Here is a 22242-nt window from a genome sequence, read left to right on the forward strand (position 1 = left end):
GAGATCTAGTATGCTCATGAAGTGGTAGAAAAGAGTAAAAATGGGCATCCTACCGAAAGCAATCTACAGAGTTAATACAATTACCATCAAAATCCCAACAAAATTCTTCAAAAATACAGAAAAAGAAATTCTCAAATTTATCTGAAAAGTAATGAAATCCAGAGTAGCTAAAACATGTGAAATCACCATCCTAGACCTCAAGCTACACTACGCAGCAATAGTGATTAAAACAACATGGTATTGGTACAGAGACAGACTGTTTGATAAATGGATAAGAAGTAAAGATCCAGAAATAAAATCTCATACTTATGGACACTTGATATTTGACAAAGAGGCCAAAATATACAAGAGAAAAAAGGAAGCATCTTCAATAAATGGTGCTAGTGTAACTGGCACTCTATATGTAGAAAAAGGAAAAAAAATACATATCTATCACCATGCACAAAGTTCAAGTCCAAGTAGATCAAGGATTTTAATATAAAACCAGATACACTGAATATAATAAGAGATAAATTTGGAAAGAGCCTCAAACTCTCTGGAACAGGGGGCAAATTACTAAACAGAATACCAAGGGTTCAGGCTCTAAGATCAAGAATCTATAAATGCTACCTCATGAAACTGGACAGCTTTCGTAAGCCAAAATGGCAAACCAGCAACCTACAGGTTGGGCAAAAAAATATTCTCTAATACCATGTCTAACAGAAGGCTAATACCCAAAATGAAGAAAATAATCTAAGAAGATAATTATCAAGAAAGAAAACAGCCCAATCAGAAAATGGGATATAGAACTAAATAGAGTATCCCGTCCTGCGGGACCTAGTTATTCAGGGAGTCAAGGGGGACTGGCCTGAAAGAGAAACGGGTAGGAAAGAAAATCGAGACCAAGCAAAAAGGGATGTCTTGTCAAGGCCTCTTTAATGAAAAGCTGAACACCTGGTTTTGAATACACAGTAAGAGGAAGTAGGGAGGGGCTGAGGGGGAATGCTAAAGGCACAGAAAGAGGAAAGGTCATCTGGGGGTGGATGCTGACTGTGGCATCCAGCAGCTTTTCTGGAATGCTGGTTCCACCTAGACAACCCCAGGCGTTGGGCCAGGATAAGAACCAGTTGATCAGCCTTGTGTGAAGAAGGGGGTGGTTCAGCTGTAAACCTAAAGGTCAGTGGAATCTCAAGGTGAGAGCTGTTGAAAGTCTGGTTTTCCACAGTTTGGTCTCCCACAATAGAGAATTCAAAACAAAGGAATATCAAATGGGTGAAAAGCACATAAAGAAATCTTGAAAGTACTTAGTGAACAAGGAAATGGAAATTTAAACAACCAAGAGATTCCACATTACACCAATCAGAATGTTTAATATTAAAACCTCATGTGGGCTTTGTCTCTGTTGAAAAGAGTTGCTTACTGTTTACATTTTTCTCTTTCTACCCAACTGGAAGTACTACATTTTGTGGTTTGTAGAGATTGGCTTAATTGGACACAAGTGTTTTGATAATAAAACCAATATTAAGGTTGAAAAATCATAAACAGTTTAATGTAATAGTAAAATTAAGTGCTGAAATTATTATGTGTATAGAAATATAATCCCTTGTTCTGAATATTTTTTCAACTCAGAAGGTTTCAATTAAAGCAATATAAGAGGTATTGCTTAATATTTTAGAGAGTTTACATAAACAGAATGTAAGAAAATTCAAATAATGATTCAGGACTTCAACAAATGTAGACATACCCACAAACAATAGATTGTTGTAATTCTCCAGCATCGCATCCATGTACAATGCCTGATGAGTAAAACTGAGACATTTCCACTCCTCCGGTGAGAAGACCAGAGCCACATCCTTGAAGGTTATTGGACCCTGCAATGGAAAAGTAGTTATTTGTGCCTGGACAAAATTGCTTTCCTATGTTAATAAAAAGCCCTTAAGAATAAGAGACACTTTCTGATACAGATAAGGAAAAAAAATATTGAAGGACAAATGTTTTATAAAAGTTTCATGGAGATGTGTCTGAAGTTATGAATTTCTGCTCTTCCATAGAAAATCTATACAATGACTTACTACAATGCTTTTATTTATTAAGGCTCTCACCTTCATGAATTTTCTGGACCCTTAGGAGCAAATGAAAGATTTGCCACAAGCACTACATTCAAGATTTATGTGTGCAGTTGGGATTGTATAATATCTTTTAAAGTCCTCTATTATGAAATTTGTTTCCCAGAAACCTCATGGTACTGCACAATGGATTTTTAAACACAGTTCATTAAAATCTAATGATCTTTTCTGGACACCACAGGTGGCAAGATTATACAGCACATATGCATAATTTCAGGCAAATGTAACCAACATTATGGAAAAAGATGTTTACTCTAAAATATTTACTTTACTAAAATAGACATAGACTTCTATGCATTTATATCTCTCTGAGAATGTATGATATAATCACCTTAAAAACCTCAGACATTTACAGAATATACCATGTAATGCAATGTACTTTTATGAAGCATACATTGATATTAAATGTAATACCAGTGTCAAATCACAGATGGTCATGTACTGATGAGAAAAAATATGTGTCCTATTATACAAAGTCCACCTCACCCACATATGGACACTAGTTCAATCCTGTGTAAAGCTGCATCTCACATGACTGTATTGTAACATCTATTTGACATTTTGAGGAATAGGTAAAGGTCTACAAACTTTCTATAAAAAAAAATAAATAAAACAGGTAGAATATGATATAGAAAACTAATAGATGGAATAAATGTCCGAGTTTGTTTCCTTAAACAGAAAAAAAAACTACAAAGTCAGGACATATATGAAAGATTCAAAATGACAAATAGAATCAAATACTTAGGGAAATTATTTTATGAAAGGGGAAATCATTTGGAATGTAAAGATATTGAATAGATATAGATATAGATATAAAGTACACTCATGACCAAGAATTAGAAACATCAGGGTTGGGGAGATGGCTCACCATTTAAGAATACTGACTGCTCTTCCAGAGAACCTGAGTTAAATTACCAACAATCAAATAGTGGCTCACAACTATCTTTATTGGAAATTTGATGCCCTCTTCTGGTGTGTCTGAAGATAAGTGTACTCACATATATGAAATAAATAAATGGATTTTCTAAAAGAAGAATTAGAAAAACCACTATTAGAGAGGTTTACACTATTTAATGTTAAATAAAAGCTGGTAAAAAAAAATGAAGATAATAAAACCTTCATACATTCCTTATGACCTATCATACCAGAATACTTAGGTATGTAAGAATGTGTAATTAAATGTCATGTGTCACAATGCATTTTGATGAAGTAGAGTCATTTTCTTTGATTAAGTCTTGTTTTAAATTGAGAGAGAACCAGGCTAATACTTCATTAACATGGAATACTTTATTCCTTATAAGGACTGACTCAATGGAACATTTCAATCTTGCTATACAATGCTATTTTCATTCTTTGGAATTTGACCTCATTTGTGTATCAGAATAGTACCTTGCATAGACAAGTATTACTTTCAAGTTTTCCTTTGTTTTTCAAAAAGAATACTGCCCAGGTTAAACATTCTGTTTGTTACAAATGGGCATCAGAAATATAATACTGGGGCCTGAAGAAATGCCTAAGAGGCAAATGCACTTGCTGTGACTTCAGTCTCAAGGGTTTGATGCTGAACCCAGGGAGCTAGGCCCACAATGTATCATTCACTGTACGTGAAAACATGCAGATTGTCAATTATATACATAAAAATATATTGAAAAAAATAAAAACATCAGCACAACCCTTTAGTTTTACTGATGCAACACATCATTTAAGGGAAGGACAAACACAGTAGATGAACAATTCTTCCTTCTAAAGAAGAAAAGGGAACAAAATTGGAAAAGAAATTCCAAGCACATAGTCCCAAGGAACAAGCTGAAGTAGCCATTCAAATATCAAAGAAAACTGACTTTCAACCAAAAGTGATTAAAAAGGATAAGGAAGTACAACACTGCATTCATCTCAAAGGCAAAATCTTTGCAAAGATACACTCTACATTGTGAACACCTATGTTCCAAAAGCAAGGACAATCGTGTTTGTAAACAAAATTTTACTAAAGGTCAAGGCACACATTGAGCATGACAAAATAGTAGTAGGAGACTTCAACAGCACACCCTTACCAATAGACAGATCATGGAAACCGAAACTAAACAGAGATGGAGTGAAACGAACAGAAGTTATGAACCAAACAGATTTAATATGTGAAACAAATGGAATTAATTTATAGAACATTTCCCCACAAAATGAAACAAAACACACACACACATATATATATACATATATGTGTGTATATATACATACAAACACACATATATATGTTCTTCTTAGCACTTCACTGTACTTTCCACAAAACTAACCATATAAATGGACACAAAACAAGTGTCAACTGATACACGAAGACTGCAATAATCTCATGGATCTTATTTTATCACCACAGACTAAGAATTGTATTCAATAACCACAAAAACAACAGAAAGCCCACATACACATGGAAATTAAAAACTCACTACTTAATAATAACTTGGCTAGGGGAGAAATATAGAAATAAATTAAAGTTTTAGAACTTAACAAAAATGAATGAACAACATACCCAAACTTATTGGACACAATGACTGGAGGAAAATTCATGGCTCTGAGTGCATCCATAAAAAAATTGGAGAAATCATACACTACCAACTTAACAGCATATCTGAAAGCTCTAGAAGAAAAAGAAGCAAACACACCCTAGAGGAATAGAAGGCAGGAAACAATCAAACTCAAAGTTGAAGTAACCCGAGCAGCAACAAAGAAAACTATATAAAGAATAATAATAATAATAATAAAACAGGAACAGGTTCTTGGAGAAAAATCAATAAGATGGATAAACCCTTAGCTAGACTAAACAAAGAGCACAGAGACCATATTCAAATTAACAAAATCAGAAATGAAAAGGGAGACATAACAACAGAAACTGAGAAAATTCAAAAAAGCATGAGATACTAAACAAAATCCTATATTCAACATAACTGGAAAATTTAGATGAAATAAGTGATTTTCTAGCCAGTTGCCAGGTATCAAAGTTAAATCAGGATCACATAAACCACTGAAACAGTCCCATAGACCCAAAAGAAATAGAAGCAGTCAGTAAGAGTCTGCCAAGACACATACACACACACAGCAGAGGTTGAGAAGGGTTTACTACAGAAGTCTATCAGACATTCAAAGACGACCTAATACCAATACTTTTCCACAAAATAGAATCAGAAGGAACACTACCTAATTTCTTCTATGAAGCTACAGTTACACTGATGCATAAACATTCAAAGACCCAACAAAGAAAGAGAACTTCAGACCAATTTCCATATGAATATCAAAGCAAAATACTCAATAAAATTCTAGCAAACAGAATCCAAGAACACATCAAAATGATCATTCACCATGATCAAGGAGCCTTCATCCCAGGGATTCAGGCATGGTTCAATATACAAAAATCCATGAACATAATACACTGTATCAAGAATCTCAAAGAAAGAAAACAAATGATCACCTCATTCAATGCTTAAAACGTCTTTGACACATTCAAGACCCCTACTTGTTATAAACCTCAGAAAGATCAGTAATTCAATGCACATAACAAAACATAACACAAGCAAACCAATTTACAGCAAACCAATAGCCAAAATCAAACTAAACGGAGAGAAACATAAAGCACTGTGAATAATGTCAGGGACTAGACAAGGCTAGTGAACAATATCAGAAAACAGGATAGATATAACATTAACTCAAACAAATCAAAAGCCTTCCTCTCAAAGTATAAATGGGCTGAGAACAAAATTAGTGAAACAACACCCTTCACAATACTCACAAGTAATTAAAGATATCTGCTGTGACTCTAACCAAGTAAGAGAATGATCTGTTTAAAAAGAACTTCAAGTGCCTGAAGAAAGAATTCAAAGAAGACATCAGAAGTTGGAAAGATCTCCCATATTCATAAATCAGTAGGATTAACAGGAAAAATGTCCATCTTTCTGAAAACAATATGCAAAATCAATGCAATATCCATCAAAATGCTAATACAATTCTTCACAGAGATAGAGCAATTCCCAAGTTGATCTGGAATAACAAAAAATCCAGGATAGCAAAAACTAATCTCAGTAATATGAGAATTTCATTGAGAATCACCATCCCTGACCTCAAAATGTAGTACAAAGCAATAGTGATAAAAACCACATGGAATTGGTACAAAGCCAGGAAGACAGGAAAATGGAATATAACTGAAGACCCAGAAATAAACTCACACACCAAAAGATGAAGGGAAATAACTAGTTCTGTGTTGTGAACTTGTGATAGAGCAAGACACTGGGCAGGGTCTCTTCTGAGACAAACAGATTTCAGGTGTAAATGCACCCATGATATTGTGACACACAAAATGCCCCCTCCCAAAAAAAGATACAGTCCACAGAACTCAAAAAGGTCAACAAGCTGAAGGGCCCAAGTGAGGACTCCTCAGTCTCACTTTGGAGGGGGAGGAAAGCAACCACAGGTAAGGAGGGAGGGACCTGAGAGTAAGAGTGGACAGGCGAGGGGGCAGGAACTGGGAAAACTGATCTGGTATTGGGTGAAGGAAAAGGAGTGAAGCCCTGAGGGCCAGCAGAAAGAATGGAAACATGAAACCTCAGGAGGTAAGAGGTTGCAGGACCCTCCAGAATGCACCAGAGACTTTGGAGGTGAGAGACTCTCAGGACTCAAAGGGAGAGACCTTAGATTTAATATATCACAGTAGGGAGAGAGAACTTATAGAGCCTACCTCCAGCAGGATGACAGGGCATCAAGTAAGGGAGAGGGCTAACATCTCAGTCAAAACTATGACCCATATTTGTTCCTGTCTGAAAGAACTGCAGGGTTGGAAATGGAGAGGAGGCTGAGCAAAAGAAGGTACAGCAACAGGCCTAAAGTGGGATTCAGCTCAAGAGGGTCTTCCAAGGCTTGACACTGTTACTGAGGCTTTGGAGTGCTCAAAAAAAAAAAAAAAAAAAAAAAAAACCTATCATGTCTGCACTTCAGAAAACCCAAGAAGCAGCTGAAAGAGTCAGATGCAGATATTTGCACCCAACCAATGGACAGAAGCTACTGACCTCTCTGGTTGATTTAGGGAAAGGCAAGAAGAAGCTGAGGAGGAGGGCAATCCTGTAGGAGAACTAGCAGTCTCAACCTGGACCCTCAGATCCTCAGATCTCACAGATCCTAGAACATCAACCATGCAGCATACACCAGCTGTTATGAGACCCCCAACACATATACAGTAGAGGACAGCTGGGCCTGGGTTCAGTCAGAGAAGATATACCTGATCCTCGAGAGACTGGAGGCCCCAGGGATTTTAGAGGTCTGGTTGAGTGGGGGGATGGGTGAGAGGGTAGGCAAATCCTGGTAGAAAAGGGAACGCAGGGAGGAGACATGCAATATGCAACAATCAGAGGGTGGATGGGAGGGGGTAAAATCTGGAGTGTAAAAATATAAATTAATTAATTAATTAACTAGTCATTTAATTAGAAAAAGAAAAAAAGGAAATAAAAAAAAAAGAAACTGCAATCTGCATCTGTTCACAAACAATCCGTGTTATGGCAAAAGAAAGACAAATATTCCTGCCATCATCTGTGTCTCCAGGAAAATAATATTTTTACTATTAGGGTTCCAGACAGTGGGCCCTTATAATTTCATCCTTCTACAAATTGTTCTCTTCCATATAATGCTCAGTGACATCAACCTCCACATATTAGTACATCCACAATCACAAGCGTTTGTCTGGAACCCTGACATATCTGAAATGCAACTTATATGACACATGAGACTTTCCTTCCATAGTAAAATAAAGGTACCCAAATTCATCTAATGTACACGTTAGCCAGCAATAGAGTTTTTAAGAATCATTTACAATAAATTCTCTTTGAGACCTGCAGGTATTCAGTCCATGGAAATTGGATGTCCTCACAGTAGATAATCCAGTGAAAATATAATGGTGTCATATAAGTGAAAGGTCTAAACATTGAATTATCATTATTCATAAGAAAATGAAGATCACAGGAAGTAGGTCTTTAGATAACATTACCACATATAGATACTAAAACTTTCGAATGGTTTGAACGATAAAGAGATTTCTGATAGAATTGCGTACAGCACACTGACCTGTGGAGTGTTTACCAGAGAAGCACTCATGCTTTCTGTGGTTCTTCTCCCAATTTCAAATATTGGAACTCTTCTTGAAATTTCACAACACAGTTTGAAAAACACAAAGATGAAATTAATACAACTACATTATGGACAATGCAAAACCACATAAAAATACACTCAAAGCAGTATAATACCAGGAATCTTGTATTTTGTCAATTTACTACTACTTTCACTATGGCCGTGTTTTCTAACTCCCATGCATACCATTGCATGCATTGATCTAGATCCCTTGACATGTATATGAATGCATTAATATGTAAAATATTATAATTAAAGCCAGAAGTGTCTTTAAATAAAATTCAATTCTGTTAAAACTTTATGCCAGTTGTTCTCTACTTTTCTAATGGTGTGGTAAACTTTTGTTACAGTTCCAGGAGCTCATCTACAAGTTTCAGATCCACATGCAGATTGATATGAGGGTGGTGTGTTAGTTCCCGAGATCATAAGAAATGTGTGCTTAATGGTGGTTAGTCTTTGACTTCCCTTGTGAAAGTGTCAATTGACCACAAAGAAGTCACAAATCAAGAGTTTAGAACATGGGTTCTAGGCAATGTGAAAACAATATCAAGGAGGAGGCATGGTAGAAACTCACTGATAGCTGCCAAGTATAATAGGTATACACAGTCATGAAATGAACTATTTTAGGGTATGCCCTTGGAACGATTCACTCGTTATATCAAATCTGGTAAAATACTATCACTGTTGGAATACCTTCCTGAACATGCATGTATCTGAATCATGGCATAGTTCCAGGCTGATCTCAGGTTCCCAGTCAGTAATGAATATGAATACAGTGAAACTCTTGGAGCCTTGCTGCTATGGATTTAAATTCTGCCCATCACTCTTATAGGTTCACATGAGTGAAAGAATGTGTGATATGGGTCTCCTGGCATATATATCAAAATATATACATACACATATATGCACACAAATACATATACATACATATGCTTATGAATGAATAAAAACAAAAGACTTCATTCTGAATATTGAGATACTATTACTAAGGAAAGTTGTCATGACCATGGAATCAGCAAATATTCAGTGCTTTTTATGTGTATCATTGACCTTATATTTCTCTCACATCAACTGATTCTCTTAGCATTTAACAGATATATGAATGGTCTCTTTCAATGCCCCTGCCTCAGAAGTTTAGATTGGTAAAAGGAAGATGATGAAGTACCATGGATTGTCCTATAAAATTAATTCCTAGGAACAATAAACAAGTAAATGTTCTATGCCATAATTCCAGGCCAAGGAAAAAGCAAGCGAGAAAGCCAGGCCCTCAGTGTTCCTTTTAACACTGTTGGAGGAATAAACATATGCAGTATCAAATTCAAAATTTCCTCCCGAAAAATCCCATTATAAATTTGCACAGAAAATAGTGCAGAATACAGAAAGGTGAATGTGGTACAGTCATCACACAAAGCTGACTTTACGTGCATTCACAAGCAACTGACTATAAAAATATGCACACAGAAAATAACAACAGTACAGTGCACCAGTGTAAACTGAAAAAAGTTTCTCTCTAATAGATTCAGAAAGTAAACTCAACTTGATTTCATGCAAAAGATTCAAAACTATTTCAACAAGCACAAAGCAAACAACATCAAGGCACAGACTATGTACAATCAGTGATAAAAGACTCACAACCATGTCAATATGCCTAGGAAAGGCCGTCAGCAAAATATCACAGTGGATCACTATGAAGGGTCTGAAGAAGGTGAAACAGAAGGAAAATCACTGAGTCTAATGAAGATAATAGTGAACATCCCAAACCTATCACTACACAAGCTGAAGACAGCTGTCATGAATTCACTCTACTCAGAGACAGACAAGGATGTGCAAAGCCTCCACACTAACTTATCACAGTGCAGTGCTTACAAAGAGAAAGTATGATTAAGACTATTTTCAATATTCTCCTAAATATATGATGAATGCAGATTTTCTCAAATTATAAGAAACACAATTCTTCAACTCAAGAGCTACAAATATCCCAAGAGAATAATCCAATCTGATATACTTTAAATATGTTATAAAAGTATAAGAAAATATCATTTAGTTTTATACATTCACAAAGAATAATCTGAGAAGTCATAAGACAACTCAGTGTCTAAAGAGATCTCGGACATGCTAGTTTAGAACACAAATTTCTATAAAACGGCTCTGTAGTTTGATGGGTGTAAGGAGTCATTAATGGCCCTCCCTGGATGCTGAGCCTTGTGCTGTTTTACCAACCCATCTGACAATGAATGTCTACCACTGTAGTAGTGACAAGTAGGTAACAGAAACTTTACTGGTTTGAACTGAGGTCAGCCTATGAAGGAAATACAGACATGGGACTGGAAGCCGGTCAAAACTCACTCTAAAATCACAGACCCAAAAGTGAATTTATCACTGACATACTGCTATATGTAGAAATACTGGACATGCATTTGATTTGTTGGTGCGTTCAGCCTAAGTTAGACAAACATAGTTTGTAAAAGGAAAACTGCCAATTGAGAGAGTGTTGAGTATAAAGCCAGCAGTAGAGGAACAGGAACAGATCTAAAAGATGAAGGAACTGGAGTTATTGAAACCTTTAATGCCATTTACCATGAAACATCAAATTATAATATGATAGTGTGAATACCCACCTAAACCTGTCTCAGAACATACATGAAACACAAGAATACAATGAAAACCTGAATAACCAGGGGCAGGACAGAGAATGAAGAGATGGTAACTGTGCAAGCACTCTGGGGAACTTTTTGCGCAAAGGCCACTCAACTGAAAATGCAAGAACTAGGGATTTAGACAGCACAGATTAAAATAAATTCTAGGAGCTTTGTGATATCTAAAATAGCAAAGAAACCAGATAATGCAAATACCATCCCAGAATGTTTCTCTGTAACTATTGTAACAATTGTAATTTGTGTGGAAAACATGAAGATAATCCCTAATTCATGTGATAGAAAATTTACTGACAAAAAGAATTTCTTTAAAACAGAAATTGGAGATGCTGGAAAAAAATATAATGCTATCACAAATTTCCAATATGTAAATCATGATCCCTTGGGCATTTGTAGATAGCATCAACTGGGCAATAATAAGTGTTCATAGGAAAACATGAATTTTTAGGGAGTAATCAGGACATTGTTTTCAAAGCATGTCACTTTAAAATTCTGTATGTCTGTGACATACAGTCTGAGTATTGTTGTCATATTTACGAGCAACATACCAGAAATTTCTGCTCCAGTGACAGAAGTTGATTTAAATTCAAAAGTAGTAAATACATAAAATGAATATGTATCATGAAATTATTTTTTCTATGTATATAACAAGGAAAGTGTATCTTCTATATCATGGAGACTAAACAAGAGGTCCTTCTAGAATGGGAAGAATAACCCATGGTTGTACATATGTCCATCATGAAGGCATTATGAACACTAAGACTTCAACTATAAATCTTGGAACTGACATTACCTCAAATATACACCTGAATCTGGATAGACACAATTCCATACTTTTGAGACTTCCAGTCAAAGTTTACTATCACTTGGGTCATCACAATACTTTTAAAGTAGACAAACTCAAATATCAATGTGTCATGTTCAGACACTGGGATTCTTGAGTACTAGAAGACCATAGCTTATAGCCTAGCATTCTCTAGGAAAGTCTCTGACATTGGATTCCTGTACTCCAGGATGCATGGCCCTATTGTCACATCTAAGTGCTGTAACAATCTCTTCCTAGTTGTCTTGTCCTATCCCTTACCATCAAAAGAGGTGATACTATATTAGCATACAGTAGTACAAAATATTTATCCATAGATTAAAATCATGAGAGCATGGAATAATATTTTTCAAGCCCTGAGGAAAAATAACTGCAGTATAATATTAAGTCCAGAAAAGTAGTGACTAGTATTGACAATGTATAAGGTATATTTGAATGTAGTAACACATTAAAACATGTTTTTCAGTAAAAAACCTACTTAAATAATAAGCTGATGAAAATTTGCACAAAAGAATAAGACATAAATTTTTCATAGGTTGTAAGAAATAAGACATTTCTTGTGAAGAATGAATGAATACAAGATAACTAGGAAATATTCCTCACATACAACATAGTGAAGCTCTATCCAACAGAAGTAATGGAGAACAATATGAACCATAATTTCCCACTCACAATGCCAGCAATCCTTCTACAGTACAAATCCTAAGGATACAATCTCACAAAGAACAATTTCATTGAACAGTCATCAAAGAAATTCGCAATAAAATCCTTGGTAGAAGTCAGAATAGATGAAACAGATATCAATATAATCAAGAAAATTATTTGTGAATCTTGGCTTTCATTTCAGAGAAAAGAAATTCTGCACAACTAAACTGACTGAATATTAAGTAGGGATATTTGAACCTGTTCCAACTGAGGGTGTGGTTCAGCACCTGGCAAATAACTTGAATCACTATGGTTGGAACACAAGCATGTCCTTAGTACTCACTTTAATCCCAACCAACAAAATGATAGTTACTGAGTAGAAGAAGGCACCTATGTTTGAAAGTGTGGTCTAATTGAATGGCAGGAAATGTGAAATGTCAGAGAAAGATCTGACAGAACAGGATATGCACAACTCTCCTGAGTTGAGAGAGGAAAGGAAAGTTACTTAAGGGAGAGAAGACAGTACAGGAGGAAGAGAATAGTAAGGGATACAGTAGAGGGCATGGGCAGCAGTACAGTACAGTTGAGAGGGTAGAGCAACAGAGGGAGAAGGACACAGGTTTACTGGGAGAGATTTACAGATCCAGATTGAAAAGAGAACATGCTCTGCGCAATGATGGTGCTTGCGTTTAATCCCACCACTTGGGAGGCAGAGGCAGGCAGATTTCTGTGTTCGAGGCCAGCCTGGTCTACAGAGTAAGATCCAGGACAGTCAGGGATACACAGAGAAACCCTATTAGGAAAAAAACCAAAAGAAAAGAAAAAATACAAGCAAAGAAAAGAGAACATGCTAGACATAGGAAAACACAGAATGAGCAAAAGAAAGACAAGGTCCAGCAGATAAAAAAAAAAAAAAAAAAGATGGCTACAGTTCAGTTAAGGCCAAACAGAGCAAGTCAGTGTCTCAGAGAAAAGTCAGATTGAATAAGGCACCTGGGAGGAGTTTGAGCTGGAACAGCTGAGTGGAACCAGCCAGTTAAGAGTTGAGAATAAACAAGAAAGGGGAATCTTATTCAGCAGGACATTTCAGAGGCTGAAATCATTCTAGGTATAGATAAGATTGTTTAGAGGCCAGAGGCTTCCAGGCCTAGGCCTAGGTAAATAGAGAGAGGCAATAAGCCTCCCAGACAATGAATACAGTAGTGGAAGGAAAGTTACATTTACATTTACAGCCCTGTGGAAAATCTAATACTGCTCAGAAAAAAAGCTTTCTAGAATGTACAAACAGAAGAAATATACCCCAGAATACTAAGGAAAATAGACCACCAAAGAGTACAGAGAAGGTCAACAGTAATTATTCCACTCTAATTAGGACTTCTTCAGCACACTGCATCAGTGAGAACTCAATTCAAGGACTAAATATCATTTACACTGGACAGAATATGTGATTCAGAAAGCAAGTGCAGCTTCTGGAGAAAAACAACTGAGATCAGATCATTCACTCTGTCAACAAATATCATGGATGGACTCAGTGGTGGTAGCATTCACAGTGTCAAAACCTGCTCTGCAGACTGGGGCAGGAGGCAGAGGTATCCATGGCCAGACCCAGATTTACATCCTGTGGCCTACAATCTCAATCTGCCAGGAAAAGCACTGCCACTGGTATCAAGGTGACAGGTGACAAGACTATCTGTGGGTAACAGAAAATTTTCTTGTTCAGGCTGAGGCCAGCCCCGCAGGAAATGAAATAGATTAAACTGAGAATCTGGCTAAAATACAACAGGAAGGTCACAGGCCCTAGGAGGGAATCCACTACTGATAATTTGCTTCATGTGTAAATGGCCCTTGCCACACCCTGATGCTGATTTCAGTGTAACTGAAAGAAACTTTGTTTTCAATGGCAATCAGCAAATTCAGAGCCTCAAAACTAATTAAATATTGGCATCAATAGACTGCTGACTGCACTGCCTACCATGGGAAATCAGTGTTATCACATCTAATATTATTCTCACTGAAATTTTCCAGAATCATTAATCAAATAGCATCTGGAAAAACCAAATTCATGTGCTATTTCTATTGACAGGTGAGCCCCACGCCAACCCCTGTTTAATCCTTCTAACATACCTGGATCCTTTGTGAGAGTCACCTTGCCCTTTACCACCAAGGGCTCTTCCTTTTGATTTATACTTATGCAGATCTGGCTGAGCATATGGAGACCTGAAAATGGGAAAATGTTGTTCAGAAAGAACCTGGAACTTTTCATGGTATGAAAATAAAAGAAACCAAAATCAGGCAAAAGTATAAATATGAAGGAAAGAGATGATATCATGAAAATGTCTCTTTTTATCTGAGGATTTCAGTTTGCCCTATGTGATGTGAGAGTCAGTCAAGACAGTTAACACACATACAGAGTCCTTTTCCCAGCAACACGGAAAAGGAACAAGGAATAAAGTAAGAAAAAAAATTGTGACACACAGAATCCAGACAGTTGAAGTTCTCCAAAAAGAGGTCTCTGGAAAAAAAGCCCCGAGTGCAGGGTGTAAGCATTCCCACACCTGCAAAATGTCTACATTGCAGAACTCAACAAGCCATGAATGTGCCTGGGCAGAGTGCTTTTCATGAACCAAGGAGATAGAATTATTTGAAATGAGCTGTCTAATTTTGTCTTAATCTATAATTAATTTTACATCTATAAAAACATTTTGGTCTGATATCATCCCCTCACCAAATGCTGGGCTAATCCTATGAAGGATTCAAAGAAATTTAGAGGAAGGGCTAACTGAGGAGCCTATTAACATATCAATGCAGACTTTGTAGACTCAGCACTGTCTAGACTCCTGGTTTAGGTTACATGCCTTAGGAAAATAATAAAGCCTCATAGGAAACTACAATGGGCTATAAAACCACCTGTAGCATGTGACCTGAGTCCATGTCTCGGCCAGCACGTAATATTTGATAAAGCTTGCCCACATGATAGAATTGGGTTTCCTCTGGTGACCAGAACCTACGATATATCTTTTCCTCAGCCATACCTTGCTGCAATCCTGTCTTCATTTTTAATTCAAACCAAAGGTTATTATTAATAACTAAGCCTATGAAAACACGTTTCTGTATGCTTTACATGAAAGACTGCATATACCTTAGAATTAAATTAATGGAGAGTATAACTTTGCTTGGTAAATGTTAATATTTGCAGCCATATAATGGTGCTTTATAATGAAAATTTTCTAATTCAATCAAATCTGCACTGGCCCCATATGACAAATATCTACAAAGCTTTCTCGGGGTGCCTATTCAGTTAGTTCCCTGGAGAGAGGGAAATGAAATGGCAAATGGAGGAACAGGGGAGTTAAGAAAGCATGAATGAATTTTAATTCGAGGAGCTTTATTAAGACTTTTGCAAAGAAAACACTCCTAGTGTTACACCAGATACGGCCAAGGATCTACGAGGTTATTTTAGAAAAAATATTCTGGCAACTATTAAACTAGTTAAAATATCACCATAACCCCCAGTTCACAGGATTTCCAACTTCCTGATAATGGTAAGATACCCACAACACAATTGTGAGAGTGGCGGCAGAAAATGCACCCCTGCTCCACACCCCTGCTCCGCTCCTGCCCCTTTCCCAGCCCAACAGCTCCTCTGACCTGGCAGGGGACAGGACGAGCTGCTGGATGTCCTAGGAGGCGAGCACAGCAACTGCTGCTTAAGGAAGTTTTCAGGTTCCACGAATAGAGGCACTAGTTCCCCGCAATGACTTGCTGACCACGAGGGAAGCCGAGATGCGTGCAGACTGCTGGAATGGAGGAACTTCCTGTCACTTCCATCTCCTGCCTCAGAGCCACTCCTTCTGGACCCGCCCAATACTCAGCAGCTTCCTGTTATTCTAAGCTCCCCTACTTCGGGACCTTTTAATTAATTAGCTTCCCAAGTCTTCAAAGCAGTTTTTGTTGTTTTGGATTTTTGCTTGCTTATTATTCCCTTGTTCTTAATTTGTCTTTTTCTTAAATCATCTAATTATGCAGGAGGCCCACCTTCGCCATCAGGAATCTCTCCTCCACTTCTGTAGCAGGCTGCCTTCCACACTGCCTCCCAGGACCTACTCTGCACAGCTTCCCCACAAGCTTGCTGCCAGACTAGACCAGAACTGGATGTAGGAGGACACTGCACCTGGGTTCTGAACCCTTCAGAAACAAGTAATCCTGTCTAACTTCTCACATTGTATGTCTAGCCCCAGGCTAAAAATGCACGCAATTAAGCAATCCCTCTGAATTCTGATGCTCAGAACAAACACCTAAACAAAGTAAAAAAAGATAAATTGTCCTTGGCACAAACCACAAACCATATATGTATCCTATAAGGAGGGCAACTTATATGATATCCAAAATAAAGAATTGAAAACCCAGAGTCATGATCAAAGATATCAAAGTTTGAAAACCATGCAAATCAACTCAAAGACAACTGGAACAAAATGATTTGTGGGCAAAAAAATAATAGATATCCAAAGGAAATGAGGACAACATGGGATATGAATTTTAATTCAATCTGTACTTATTTAAGTTGATATTTCCTAGGAAAAGGAACCTTGTTAATCTGTATCTGCCTTTGAATTTCCCTCAGGCAACTGTCCAGAAAGATTACATTGTAAAACAATACAGGGAAAATAAACTAATCTCTGGAGTCTGCAAAAAGAAATGAATTCATACTGAAGACCAAACCTATTAAAAGTAATCAATGCGGTAAAGCCTTGGCATTCTCTATAATTTTAACTGTCATGAAAGAATTTATACTGCAGAGAAATGCTACAAACATAAGCAATGTTGTGAGCATCAGGTGCATCTGTGGACAGCTAGAAGTGACTTCACAGCCAGCTCCTCCCTCCAGTTAGGAGACTCCTCATCTGTAGGCAACAGCACTGCTCCTGCATCTGTTGCCATGGCACCCACCATGGCACCACTTCCCTTTCATGTGCTTCACATGCCTCATGGACTGGATAAAAAGTCTTCCCCCGTCCACAGCCCCTTCTCTTCTTACATCTTCACCCCTCTCAGAGGCTGCTTCTGGCAATAAAACCTCCCACATGAGACCTGAAGCTTGTTATGATATGTCTGGGATTTTGACTGCCTATTGTAACAAATATGAAGAAGGCTTTTCACAAAAATAACTTCTCAGAATATATAAAAGAATCCATATTGGAAAGAAATTCTATGAATAAGCAATGTGATAAAGCCTTCAAATGTTGATAGAAATCAGGAGAAAAGTCATACTGCAGAGAAATCCTGTTAATGTATTCAGCTTGGTAAAATGGCACTTACTGATACCTTTATACAAGAGTGTAAACTTTAGTGTGTCATGAGTCAGTTGGAGATTTTTGCATATCTCTGAAGTATTAAGGAACAGAAAACAACCCATACTGAAGGAAATAAATGTCTGGAAAGGAAGTGGTAATATCTTTAGGCAACACAGATACATCTTTTGGCACAAAATTATTGACTCATGTGACAGCCTCCTGAGTACATATCCAATGGTAGAAGATGTGCCCCTAACATTTTCTGTTTTGTCAACACATTTAGCATTGTTAGTTCTAAAATGCTTAATAGAAGAGAATATCAAAAACATTAAATAACTCATCTGTCTAAGATGTAATGAAGTAGAATATTCAGCAATAAACTCTATATCTCACAATATAGCTCAATAGTTATGGCTGTGTGAATATTATTAGATAATCCATGCTTCTTCAGGTTCCCATTAGTTATCTTTTGGCACTGCATCTTCAAATAGTGACTTGTAAGTAAATTACATAGAGCTGGTAGATACTGTAACAACTTTAAATGGAAACATTTCAGGACAGAGAGAAACAGAGAGAAGGGGGTAAGGGGGAGTTATTACACTGATTTAGGCCGCCATGACTGATAACTGCAGAATGGAAGACAACTTTTTGCAGTCCACATTAATTTTTTTAATTTTTTTATTTACTATATGTATATGAGAACACTATAGCTGTCTTCAGACACATCAGAAGAGTGCATCAAATCCCATTGCAGATGACTGTGAGCCACCATGTGGTTGCTGGGAATTGAACTTAGGACCTCTGGAAGAACAGTCAGTATTCTTAACCGCTGAGCCATCTCTTCAGCCCCTGGACATTTTTTTTAAATGTTGATCAAGGTCAGGTTTCTATCTGTGCACCCTACAGGCATTTCACACTGAGCCTTCTAACAGATGCTCAAAAAGAAGATAGGCATTACATCAATAAAATATTGTCTTCCTTCTCATTGTAAACATATTGTCATTTCAAGATGGACTAAAGAACCAATTTAAATAATAAATGTTATTTGCAAATGAAAATTATATACCGCTATCATTTTTTTCAAATGTGGTAGTTTATACTTAGGACTAAACAGTTGTCCCATTCTCAGATAAACAAGTGAATGTCAGAGAATTGTCTCAGTGGCTAGAGTTGGTTGATGCTGAGCCTGATGGCCTCCGTTCAGTGTCTGTGAGACCCATATTGCTCCTACAAACTTTTCTCTTATATTGACACTTGGCCTGTGGCATGTGCATACACACACTCCAGCACATACATAAATATTATTTGAACCAAAATAAGGCCAAATGACATCATGTGAAACAAAACACAGCATGGGTTTCATCTCTAGAAGCCACATAGTGTAGGTTTACAATAGACAACAGTGTTTCTCTTACTGCTACCTACGCAGCATGACACAGGGGTATAAACAAATAGTTCAAACATTTCTAATTTTTTCTTTTTAATTATTTCATTTATTTTTTTATGTATACAATGCTCTACCTGCAGGTACTCATGCATGGACAGAAAAGGACAGCAGATGGTTACGAGCCATCAGGTGGCTAACTGCTTCTCTTAGCTTCAATTATAGACTACTTGCTTCTGTGAAGACCTCAGTTCAGTTGCCTGATGGCAAAAAGTGATCCTCTGGACATTCATGAACCCTGGCAGCTCAAGTCACTTCTCCAGTATTTTTATTGAAGAGCAAATTTAGAGTAGAGGTATCTGGCTATGAGAATCTGTATATTTATCCTTATTTTTGCTAGAAAATGAAAACAACAGTGTAGGCCATATATAAAGTAATCCTTTATTATATGTTAAATACAGACCAAGTGATGAACCTTCATCAGGAAAATTCTCCAGACTTTGCCAGCTGGAAAGGGCCAGTCACATATTCCAGGGCCTTACACAAATGAATTAGGTCACCATATTTTCCAATTAGGCTTTTTTATTTCCACAGAACTACAAATCCCAACATTCCAGAGACTAGCCTGGTTCCTGAGGATGTAAGCCATACAAGTTAATTTGGGGAATTACGTGTAAAAGTTCTGCACCTTGATTTCAGGAGGAGGAAGTAGAAGTGCCTACTGAGTGCTGTAAGGGGATCTCAGGCAGCTCAGAAGAAGCAAGAAACACATTGAGCTGAGGGTGACTGCCCACTATAGGGAGGAGCAGGGAGCTTAAGAGCTGGAGCTGGTGTGTTGGGTCCTCCCTGAGTTTAGGTGGTTAGTGGAAGCCAGATGTGGTCGCCTATGAGGTGTTCCTGTTGATGTTGTTCTGGCCATTCCCTGGAATCCAAGGTAGGCTCTGCAGGGCTGTCTATGCACAGAGCATTTGGAGCAAGTGGTTTTGTGGAAAATGCCTTCGTGGGATGCAAACTTTAAAGAGCTCTAGTTTCTCTTACTATCTTCCACAAAATCTTCCATTAGCATTTAACATTTAGGAGTAAGATCCTTTTGTAGTTTAATTTGGTGGAGGTTATAAAAGGTATCTCGCAGGTGGGTAATATACAAATTATAAGTGTGATGTTGGGGCAACAGGGAGCCAGGAGGATCCACAGCCTTCAGAGCAGGGCCTGCCAGGAATAAGTGACCCCCACCCCAGCATCATTATCACTTCTGAGCACAAAGGTGAGATCTCCATCTTCTCTCTGGAGGGGAACAGCTAGGAGCACACAGAGCATACAATCAGTGGAACTGCTGAGACAGGAGTCTTCCAGTTGCCATTTGCACCAGGGAGCCAGGGGGCTCCACAGCTTTCTGTGCACTGCCAGCAAGGAGAGAGTGATCTCCCAGGAGTATGGACACAGGCTTACAGGCCTATAAGATGAACATGCTCCAGCCAGAGACAGGAAGACCAGAGATAACCAGATGGTAAAAGGCAAGAGCAAGAACCCTAACCAACAGAAACCTGCTTTGCAACATCAGAAGCAAGTTCTCCCACCACAGCAAGTCACAGATACCTCTCACAGATACCCCAACACAGAAGAAAAGCAAAAGTTGGATTATTAGTATCTCATGATACTGATAGAGGATTTCAAAAGGACATAAATAACTCCCTTAAAGAAATGCAGGAGTATCGGGAGCAGCCTGGGCCACGCCCATCCCCAAGCAGTGCAGAGGGCCAGTGGTGCATCCAGAGGCCTGCTGCAGGGAGGCAGCATGCACCGGTGTGTCCTGCATGGACAACAAGACCAATTAACACCAGTGAGATCTAGATGGCAAAAGGCAAACGTAGGAATGTTACTAACAGAAATCAAGGCAATATGGCAGCATCTGAACCCAATTCTCCATTAACAGAAAGTCCTGGATACCCCAACACACCAGAAAAACAAGATTTGGATTTAAAACCACTGGTCATGATGCTGTTACAAAAACACATGAAGGACATAAATAAATCTCTTAAAGAAATTCAGGAGAAAAATGATCAAAAGCTAGAAGCCCTTACAAAGGAAACACAAAAATCACTTAAAGAAATTCAGGAAAATATGGGTAAAAAGATAGTAGCCAATAAGGAGTAAATGCAAAAATCACTTAAAGAAATACAGAACTTTGATCAACAGGCAGAAGTCATGAAAGAGGAAACACAAAAATCTCCTAAAGAATTACAGGAAAACACAAGCAAGCAAGTGAAGGAGCTGAGCAAAACCATCCAGGATCTAAAAACAGAAGTAGAAACAACTAATAAATCACAAAGGGAGACAACTTTGGAGAGAGAAAACCTTGGGAAGAAATCAGGGGCCATAGATGCAAATATCAACAACAGAATACAAGACATAGAAGAAAGAATCTCAGATGCCGAAGATACCATAGAAACCATGGACTCAACAGTCAAAGAAAATGCAAAATGCGAAAAGCTTGTAACCCAAAATATCCAGGAAATCCAGGACACAATGAGAAGGCCAAACCCAAGGATTAAAGGCATAGATGAAAGTGAAGATTTACAGCTGAAAGGGTCAGCAAATATCTTCAACAAAATTATGGAAGAAAACTTTCCTAATCTAAAGAGAGAGATACCCATGAATATACAAGAAGCCTGCAGAACTCCAAACAGACTGTACCTGAACAGAAATACATCCCGTCACATAATAATCAAAACCCCAAATGTACTAAACAAAGAAAGAATATTAAAGGCAGTAAGAGAAAGAGGCCAAGTAACATATAAAGGAAGACCTATCAGAATCACACCAGACTTCTCACCAGAGACTATGAAAGCTAGAAGATCCTGGGCAAATCTCATGCAGACTCTAAGAGAATACAAATGCCAGCCAAAACTACTATACCTAGCAAAACTCTCAATCACCATAGATGGAGAAACCAAGATATTCCATGACAAAACCAAGTTCACCCAATATCTTACCACAAACTCAGCCCTACAAAGGATAATAGGAGGAAAACACCAATACAAGGAGGGAAACTTCACCCTGGAAAATGCAAGATAGTAACCTTCTTTCATCAAACCCAAAAGAAGATAACCAATCAAATATAAAAGATAACATCAAAAATGACAGGAAGTAATAATCACTATTCCTTAATATCTCTTAACATCAA

At 37.6% G+C, this 22242-nt stretch overlaps 2 protein-coding genes across 4 annotated transcripts in view; both read right to left on the reverse strand.

The window, feature by feature from the left end:
- The window catches only part of LOC127680435 (zinc finger protein 665-like), a 28297-nt gene extending 10831 nt beyond the window's left edge, over positions 1–17466 (reverse strand). The window contains exons 1-4 of the mRNA XM_052175888.1: positions 17366–17466; positions 14508–14600; positions 8199–8322; positions 1724–1850 (exon numbers count right to left, since the gene is read on the reverse strand). Of these exons, the coding sequence (XP_052031848.1) occupies positions 1724–1850; positions 8199–8322; positions 14508–14600; positions 17366–17466 (445 nt within the window). The remainder of the gene's footprint in view (positions 1–1723; positions 1851–8198; positions 8323–14507; positions 14601–17365) is intronic.
- The window catches only part of LOC127681612 (zinc finger protein 420-like), a 662660-nt gene that overhangs the window by 540034 nt on the left and 100384 nt on the right, over positions 1–22242 (reverse strand). The window contains exon 1 of one of the 3 annotated variants that reach the window (XM_052178072.1): positions 16032–16081. The exons of the other annotated variants lie outside the window; for them this stretch is intronic. The gene's annotated coding sequence lies outside the window, so the exon portion shown is untranslated. Of the gene's footprint in view, positions 1–16031; positions 16082–22242 lie in introns of those variants that run through there. 3 annotated transcript variants of the gene reach the window in all.

The sequence above is a fragment of the Apodemus sylvaticus genome, chromosome 3 (genome assembly GCF_947179515.1).
Source record: "Apodemus sylvaticus chromosome 3, mApoSyl1.1, whole genome shotgun sequence".
Taxonomy (NCBI): domain Eukaryota; kingdom Metazoa; phylum Chordata; class Mammalia; order Rodentia; family Muridae; genus Apodemus; species Apodemus sylvaticus.